Source organism: Camellia sinensis, chromosome 3 (genome assembly GCF_055761805.1).
Source record: "Camellia sinensis isolate YWXY chromosome 3, ASM5576180v1, whole genome shotgun sequence".
Lineage (NCBI taxonomy): Eukaryota > Viridiplantae > Streptophyta > Magnoliopsida > Ericales > Theaceae > Camellia > Camellia sinensis.
In genome coordinates, this window is record NC_138963.1 from 76,812,073 (window position 1) to 76,821,747 (window position 9,675).

Sequence of the window (9,675 nt, forward strand, 5' to 3'; positions counted from 1 at the left end):
GATTCAAGCCCTTCCCATAACTCGTCTCTCATCCGGCTATTTGGGCTGGCATATACTGCTGAGAGCACCCATGTTGGATAGTCTTGTCTAGAGATGGTTGCAGTAATCATTTGGGAGTTTGCCTTAGTAACACGAACATTAGCTTGACTGGGATCCCAAAGCATCCATGAACCCCAGTTGATTGAAATACATACCCATAGTACTAAGTTCCACCTTAGTTTCTAGGAGGATGATCATATTTGGCCTGTGAAGCCTCACAATTTCCCTCAGATTCCTCTTGAATCGATCATTTCTTGCACCCCTACAGTTCCAAAGCAGAATATCCATGGATGACATTTGGAGTTGTGGTATATCTTCCTCTTCAGTGAGGCCCAAGATGACTTTTGCTGTCTTTAGACTGTCCTCCAGCGTTGACGACGGCTTCACCAGCACAATGTGATTCACGTTGTGTGCATCCGTCTCCCTCCATGGTTGAATCAGAATCTTCGCTTCGTTTCTCCACCAATCTACGCCGACGTGGTGATAAACTTCTTTCCCTATCTCTAAAAACATCAGAGCTCTGAATTGATCCACTCGGTGTTTCACTAGTTGAATCTCTTTCACTGATTCCTCCATCTACTTTCTCAAACAAGTTTGGAGGTTTTCGATGTCTGGGTTTGTGGGAGCTATCAAGAATAGACTCTGTTTTTCTTGCTTGTGGAGGGTCAGTGAAATGACTGAGAGGAGGCGTTACTTTTCCAGTTGGTTTATCAGAGTTGACATCTTTGAAAATAATACTAGTCCCTTTCGATTTCTTTTTGGAATGTTTCTCTTGTATTCTCGAAGCTATGTCATTGGGCCCTTTCTCACTGGCCTTTAGCTGATATATATTGCTTACCGTGTGTTTTTGGGCTTCGTCTATCACCGTTGCTTGGTTGACTGCTAGTGGACTACATGATGGGCCTTGCTCTATATCATTCGGGATTTCTCTTATCACCTCACTAGGTGTTATTGCAGATGGGATCTCTTGCGCCTGTTGTGGCCTGAATGTCCCCACTGGGGTGAGCTCCTCCTGTAGTGCTTCAAATTTATTCCCCTTGATGTGAGTTATTTTTTGTTTGGGCTTCAAAGTTTTTGCCTTTCGTCTTCTACTGGGTGCAGTGGTCCAAGGCCCAAAACCTTCAGTACTATTCTCATTCAGCCCATCCACCCGCTTTGGTTCCCTGGACTTGGATTATTCTGCTTCATTAGTGTCTAGATGAGTAATGGCCTTACTCGGATTCATCTTCTCCGGCACTATCATCGGGTATTCTGTACACCTCTCTTTTCGGTGCCCTACTCTTCCACCAGCAAAACACAGAAGATGAACATGTTTATATTCCACCACATAGTTATATTTACCAATTCTGAGATGCGAAGTTAGGGGTTTACGGAGATCCATTTCAACACAAACTAGGGCATACTTGCCTCTAGCGGCCATAGCCGTATTGATATCAACTTTCAATGGTGTGCCAAGAGCCTTAGCAATGTGGTATAGAATTTTCTCATCATAGTATTCAATTGGTAGATTTGGAAATCGAACCCAGATTGCAATTGTGTCTTTTTCAGCCTCATCGGATTTAAAATCAGGTTGCCATTTTCGCACAGTAACATAATGATCCATATCCACTAGTATAGACTTTAGAGTAGTCCTCCATCATTTCAAACTTCACAATGAAAAAACCATTTCCAATGTCCAGTACCTCAAAGTTTGCTTGAAGGCTCCATACTCTTTGTATTCGAGTAACAAAAAGACTATATCCAATATTCTTACCCAGTAATTGCACAATAAGGCATTTTTTCCAGGGTTCTCTGACCTTCTTTAGCAAACCAGAAGGGATTTTGACTGTGGGGTTGGACCCATTGCCAATGATTTCCATACCTCCCTCTGATTCACCCTCATCGTCCATTTCCTCATCCGATGTGAGGTGCTCCGCATCATAAACAAAGCTTTTCTCCTTCTCATTCTCATTGAATCTAGATCGCAAGAGCACTTGTTTGAATGATTTCTCTTTGATCTTATTATTTAGCTTTCCATTCACAGAAACAGATTGGCTCGTTGTTGCATTTTGGTCCATCGGGACCTCATGCATTTGGGCATCTACCCCATGACCATGCCCCTCAACCGAAGTCGTGCCTTCTAAGGCTGGCTCTTTTACCTTTTTGTTACTCCGATCCAGATGATCTTGTTCCTCCGATATGCGTTGCAACTCTCCAGAGCTTTCTCCAACGGTCATATTGAAAATTACCTCTCTCTCCTCCCTACTGACTCCACTTCTGGAACTTGTTTATTTGTTCATTGATGTTATAATATATCTCATATTTGTTCTTATTCTCCTATCGATTGAATGTAAGTAGTAGTGGAGAGTGGTTGTTGAGTTTAAATTTAGTTGACTTTTTAACTATTGTGAGTTAGTAGTTTATTTGTCCATTGATTATATAATATTTCTCACACTTATAATTACTTTCTTATCGATTAAAAAGAATATATTAAGTATACGATAGTGCACACAAGTATAATCAAGTATAATATAAAAGGGGTTTTTTTTTAAGGTCCCTTGTATTAACATTTTATAGCATAAAAGATATTTAATATTTTCATAATGTCTAAGGTCCCTCAAGTTGATCCAGAGAAAATTGGTTCAGAGAAAATTGGTCCAGAGAAAATTAGTGCAGAGAAATTTGGCCTCCTTAGCCTTTCATGGCCTCTCTAGAGAAATTTCAAATTTCTCTGCCGTGGGTTTGATCCTCCACCATTGTCGCTACTGTTGTTACCATCTTCACTACCAATGCAATCAGAATGGTAACACATGTTTACAAGGCAATTGCTTAACATCCATACCACGCTCAAAATCATCTTTACACATAGCACACAGAGCCAATTCAGAACTCAACAATCCATTATCAACAGTAATGGTCCGAAGCACATTCACAGCAGACTTCGAAGCCGGCAGTGTTCCGTATCGATTTGGATCGTTCTCAGCCAATTGCTAAATCAATTGCTCGAGCCCTGGGCCGACGAAGTAATCGCCGAGGTTAGCCGGAAGCTGAAACCCTTGCTCCGACGAAGGATTGTTGGCGACAACGAACTCGATGTTGGCACCGCCAACGGCAAGAGCGAAAAAAGACAGGGAAGAACTACAATTTTTGAGTCAAATTTCTCTGATATATGTTTAGGGATGTTAGACATCAAAAAATAATTTTGTGGATCTCTTCCATTACGAAAAGTGGGGGAGGGATCCTAGACTAATTTTTCATAATATAAAAAGTGAGCTTGTATATAATTAAAATCATTTATTTTGTAGGTTATTTTAAGGGTATAATGCATATCAAAAATTAAATCGATCGCACATTGAGCCATTTGATCGGATCATATTTTTCTAAAAAGAATTAACGATCTACAAAATGAATAATTTGGAATATTAAGACGGACCTGAAATGAGGTCATAGTTGACTAGACTAAACCGTCTAATTACATATTCCAATTAGAGAGTATCTAATTCCATATATATGTATATATATATATATAAATATATAAACTAATAGGGTAAATTATAAATACACTCCCCGAAATTTACTTAAAGTACAGATTGTCTTATGTGGTTTAGAAAATTACAATTACTCTTTGATAAAATTTTTTATTTAACAGAATTAACTAAAAAAATAAAGTCATAATTGCTCTCCTATATAATAATAAAATTATCTAAATTATTAAGGGTATTTACTTATAGGTCCTAATAAGTAGACTTATTATCTAATAGGTCTTATAGAAAAAATTTGTCATAAAAAAAGTCACTAATTGTAAGTTTTAGTGACAATTTATAAAAATCATGACAAAAAAAGTCACTAATTATCAATTTTTAGCGACATGTATAAAAAATTGTTGCAACAAAATTATTTTTAACGACAATTTTACCAAAACTTATTTTTAATAGGATTTGATAAGAATTAAGTCCAACTATTAGGACTTATTGGTAGTTTACCCAATTATTAATTAAAATATATTTCTAAAATCGTTAAAAACTGTTAATTGATCTGATGATTTATTAATAAAATGATCGATTTGTTATGAAATTAGAAATTTTAGGAGGTGAAATGTAATTTTTAAAATTACAAGAGCCAATTTGTATTTTAATCAAATCTCAAATAACGTATTTGTAAATTATCCTTACTAATATATAAAGTGGTCATCACTGTGAGTGTATATATTACCAAAAAAAAATTTAAAAATGTACTAAAAAGTTATGATTATTATAAATTACTTTAATTATGTTAATAATTATTTTGACAAGAAGTTAAAATAGTCAACTTCGAGTTTTGAATTGGCGTAGATTTAACAAATTTTGAATTTTCCCAATTCAAAATGGGTGTTTGGAAAGTTGCTATTTTAATAGACTATTTTAGTTTTTGACTATTTTAAAAAGTTAAAATTTTTATTTTTAAAAAGATAGTTAGATTTTTTTATAGTTGGATGTGATATTTATAAGAGAAAAAGTAAAATAATTATAAATTTGATATGATATTTTATCTTATTAACTCTTTTAACCTATTTTATCTTTTAATACTATTTTAACTAAAAAAAACTAAAAACCTTCTTCCCAAACGCCTCTAAATGCTTAACAATAATTGTTCTACTTTTTCCTAACTAGCGTTCTTCCAATTCAAAGTGGTTAACAGTAATGGTTAATACTTATCTTAAAGTGGTTAACAGTAATTGTTAATAATTATCTAAAGGAATCTATGTTAAAATTTTCCCTATATATCAAGCGAGATTGAGGGAGAAAGATAAAAAGCAGAGAGAGAGAGAGAGAGAGAGGAGAGATAGCAATGAGTTCAGGAGGAGAGATGAAGGAGGACTGCCATGGATGGGCTGCAAGAGATCCATCTGGATTGCTCTCTCCTTACAAATTTGGCCGCAGGTATGTATCTATATGCGCATACATGTTCTTACATATATTTATATGTATATACACTTGTGTGCACTTATGTTGATTATTGGAAATTGAAATTAATGTAGAGAATTGAAACCACACATCAATCTTTCATCGATCTCGTCGTTGCTTAATTATAATTTATTTGCAGTGTTGAAGCCATAAATGTTCATCCCTTCACACAGTACCAAATCTACTGCCCAGTTTTCTGTTTGAATTTTCTTTTCTTTTCTTTTCTTTACTCTTTTGGAAATGGGAATTCCAACCCCAAGTGGCTGGAATTTTTTTGTGATTGATATACATGAGGTGTCCAACAAAATGAACGGCTGTTCGGATTATCAAAACGTGACCACACTATAGACCCCACGGGCAGAACAGCGTGCTTCAGTCCGGATTAAGGACTGGAGGGGATCCAGGTCCTTGTTTTTCATTGGTAAAAAATCATCAGGTGACAACTTGAGAAATAAGTTTTCCTTTCTACTTTCATGATATACATATATATAGATGTATGTGTATATTTACTGGTTTTTTAACATGAAAACAATGCAGGGTTGTTGGAAGTGATGATGTTTCCCTAAAAATTACCCATTGCGGAGTGTGTTATGCTGATGTTATATGGACCAAGAATAAACATGGAGACTCAAAGTACCCCTTAGTGCCAGGGTATGTGCTTCATTCTCTCTCTCATTTCAGATTATATATCTACAGAGGGCTAGGAAGCACGGATACGGATACGGGATACGGATATGGATACGATACGATACGGCGATACGACAAAATTTGAAAAACTAGGATATGGATATGGATACGGCGGGATACGTTCGTAAAAAATATTATTTTAACAATTTTTAGTAATGCAGTATGCATAAAAATAAAACTTAAACCAAAAGACAACTTGATAAAGAAGAAAGATTCCTACAAAACTAAGAGTCTTCAAAGTCAATAGTTTCAACTTGTTCCCCTTCATCAGTGAATATCACAAGAGCTTAGCTACAGCCAAAGCCAAAGCCAAAAAATCATTCTTAAATAAAAATATCAGCAAATATACTTTTTTAAGTCATCAATGATAGCCTAGGAAGTACGGATACGAATATGGTGATATGGGGATGTGGATATGGCGATATGTCAAAATTTGAAAAAGTATGATATGGGTACAACGGAGATACATTCATAATTTTTTTTTTTTTTTATAATTTTAATAATGTAATATGCATGAAAATAAAACTTAAAGTAAATTAATAAATAAAGAGAGGGATTCCTATTAACCTAAAAGTGCTCAAACATTCATAAAACATCCAAAACTAAAAGCAAAAGCAAATGCAAATGCAAATTAAACATCATCCTTACATGCCAACACCAAAAAAAGAATGAGAGCAGAGAGAAGAAACGTGAGAGAGTGAGAAAGCGAGAGAGAAGTGAGAGAGACAACAAGGATACATCAATTTGACAAATTCTATTACTTTAACTTTCACTATATTCCTCTTATGAAAAAACTAAACAAAATATTATAAGTAATATGTAATTTCGAGTATCCGATACTTCAAAATTAAGTATCTGATACTTCAAAATTAATAAAAAATTAATTAAGAAGTATCCGATACTTTTAAGAAGTATCTGATACGTATCCGCGAGTATCCGAGGAGTATCGGTATCCGATAAGTATCCGATACGGATACGTCACCCTTTTTGAAGTATCCGTGCTTCATAGACAGAGGGTCATTTTTTACACGTCTCATGAATTGATGTATATGTAACTCGTTTTTTTTATTTTCAAAAAAACAAAAAAGACATGAGATTGTTGGAATTGTTAAAGAGGTTGGTTCCAATGTTCATCACTTCAAAGTTGGAGACCATGTTGGAGTGGGAACTTATGTCAATTCATGCAGAGATTGTGAGTATTGTGGTATGGATATGGAGATCTACTGCTCCAAGGGGGCTGTCTATACTTTCAACTGTATTGATGCCGATGGTACGGTCACAAGGGGTGGATATTCTAGTTACATTGTTGTTCATGAAAGGTAAGCTTTTCTTTTTCTTTTCTTTTTTTTCTTCCTTCCTTTTTTAACAATTTGTAGAGAGAAATAGAAAAAATGAGAAAGTTGCATAGCATAGTGGTACCGGCCCAAGGAATATTGAGAGGCCGTACTAGACATAAACTAAGGTCTTAGGCCCTGGGATTTTTGGACAATCGTGGCCTTCGACCTAAAGATTTCTTTTTGTGTGGGCTTTTTTTGGTGGCTCTTGAGTTACCTTATGGTTTAGCTGCCTCTCACTGTGAGATTTAAATTTGGGCATCATATATGCTTGGTAAAAGAATTAATGCCTCATCCAACAGGTTTACGGTACCCCTTGATCTGTCTGCTCATTCTCTATTTTTATTCAATCCAATAAAAAGTGCATGTCGGAATGATGATTGAGCTAGCATCTACTTGCCTCCTTATGGATGGCATTGTTGCCAAACAAGGCAGTTAATGTGAATGTGCCCTTCTTCTCTTTTATGATTTCAAAATAAACAAATACAACCAAAAAAAAAATTTGAGCGAATTATTTACCGTTGGACTAAACATTATGCTTGTGTTGATGCTTGTAAAATTACAGGTACTGCTTTAGGATACCTAATGACTTACCGTTGGCCTTAGCAGCACCACTGCTATGTGCAGGAATAACCGTTTATAGTCCCATGATTCGCCATAAAATGAACCAGCCCGGTAAATCTCTTGGGGTGATCGGTCTAGGTGGCCTCGGTCACTTGGCAGTGAAGTTTGGGAAGGCTTTTGGATTGAGTGTTACAGTTTTTAGCACCAGTATATCTAAGAAAGACGAAGCCCTGAACAAGCTTGGTGCAGATAGTTTTGTGATCTCGTCTGACGAAGAACAGATGAAGGTAAAGGCCATGAGCATTTCTCCTCCATGATATGTTTTGTTTGTCACACAAGCTCACAGCTTAGAATTATAGCGATGGAAGTTTCCATAAATTGACAATCATCATTTTAATTTCATGCAGGCCATGACTAATTCACTCAACTTTATTATCGACTCAGCATCGGGGGATCACCCGATTGATCAGTACATGTCACTGTTGAAAACCAGTGGCTCCTTCGTCCTGGTTGGTTTCCCAAGTGAAATCAAGGTCAATCCTATAAGTCTGATAATGGGTATGTATTTTCATCACATAGTTTTTGAAAAATTGAAAACAAGAGAAAATAGTAGGCATTGTGATTTTCTAAGAAAAGTAACTATCTGCCAATGAGAATTCAAACATAAAAATGATTCTCTGGCAGGTATGAAAACAATATCCGGTAGCGCGACAGGGGGAACAAAAGAGACGCAAGAAATGTTGGATTTTTGTGCAACTCAGAAGATATACCCAGAGGTTGAACTGATTCCTATTGATTATATAAATGAAGCTTTAGAGCGGATGATAAGGGGGGACGTGAAGTACCGGTTTGTTATTGATATAGAGAACTCTTTGAAACGAAACGAAGGAAAATAAAAAAAAAATCAATAGTTGTGATATTAGTGAAGATAGAAGTGAGTAGAGGATTAAATAAAGGGTGAGAGAAGTGATGTTCTTCTTGATGTGTTGTGGTACTACATATTTGTGTTTTTAAGTCATGTTTGGATTATGAATTTGTAGATTATGGATTTATGATAAAAAAAAATTGCAGAGGGAAGGATTTGAAGGAAAGATATATGAAAAATATCAATTAAGTGAGCCCTTGACTGTAGGAGTTTCTACAATTCAAGTAATGTGACATCTTATTGGTTAAAAGATTATACAAATAATCTTATATTTGGTATTCTAGTTATTTTAGACAACTTGTTTATATTTTTAATTAAATATTTCTCTAAATTTTTTTTAGATGGTAAATAAAATTTAATTTTGGCAATTTTTCAAATATCCATCAGCTAATTTTTATTTTTTTAATTAATTTATTTGAACGATCAAATTGTTTCACAACAAAAATTATGTTTGATTTTATTTATGAAAAATATTTTTGATTTTTTGATTTTTGATTTTTTTTTATTTCATTCTTTTGTCGAGAACTTATTAGAAAATCCTCTTAAAATACTTGTATTCCAATTATACATAAGATATTCTTATATTTTAATAAGTCTTATTGTTTTTGATATTTGATCTACTAAATCATAATTATCATATTTAAGATATTTTATGGATAATTTTAATCTTGCAAATATTTTTTCAACTCTTACCAACTTGGTAATGTAAACATTCACAATAAATAAATTTGATAGGGTGAATGTTTACACTGACAATGTGAATGTTCACATCATGTAACATTTACACTGTCAATGTAAACGTAAATGTGCACACCCTATTATTATTGGGGGTATTGTAACTATGTTACCTATACGATTTTTTGGAATATAAGAAAATAATTTGGACTAAGTGGAATATAAGTAGAGGAAGAGAGATTTATGAAAAAAGCCACCTTCTTTTTTTTCTTTTTTCTTTTTTCTTTTTTGTCTTTATTAAAATTTTCATATTTTAGTTAGATTTTTAAAACTTTTTTTTATGCAAATAATTGTGTAATATAATTGTGGAACAATTTGATCATATATAAAAAAATAAAAAAATCATGTGATAGATCATCCAAAAATTATCAAAATTGAATTATATATTTTTTTTAGATAAAAAATTTCCCAAGTTACCTAAAATAAATAGAACTCCAAATAAATACCTAATCAATTTCTTCACCAATTG

General features: G+C 34.2%; 1 protein-coding gene across 1 annotated transcript; it reads left to right on the forward strand.

Moving 5' to 3' along the window:
* The first annotated feature begins 4,632 nt into the window (after window positions 1-4,632).
* Window positions 4,633-8,664, forward strand: LOC114319731 (putative cinnamyl alcohol dehydrogenase 1). The gene is made up of 6 exons (XM_028266787.2): window positions 4,633-4,937; window positions 5,499-5,612; window positions 6,737-6,967; window positions 7,548-7,833; window positions 7,954-8,104; window positions 8,231-8,664. The coding sequence occupies exons 1-6, from the start codon at window positions 4,846-4,848 to the stop codon at window positions 8,440-8,442; spliced, it is 1,086 nt and encodes a 361-aa protein (XP_028122588.2). The 5' UTR covers window positions 4,633-4,845; the 3' UTR covers window positions 8,443-8,664.
* The last annotated feature ends 1,011 nt before the right edge of the window (window positions 8,665-9,675 follow it).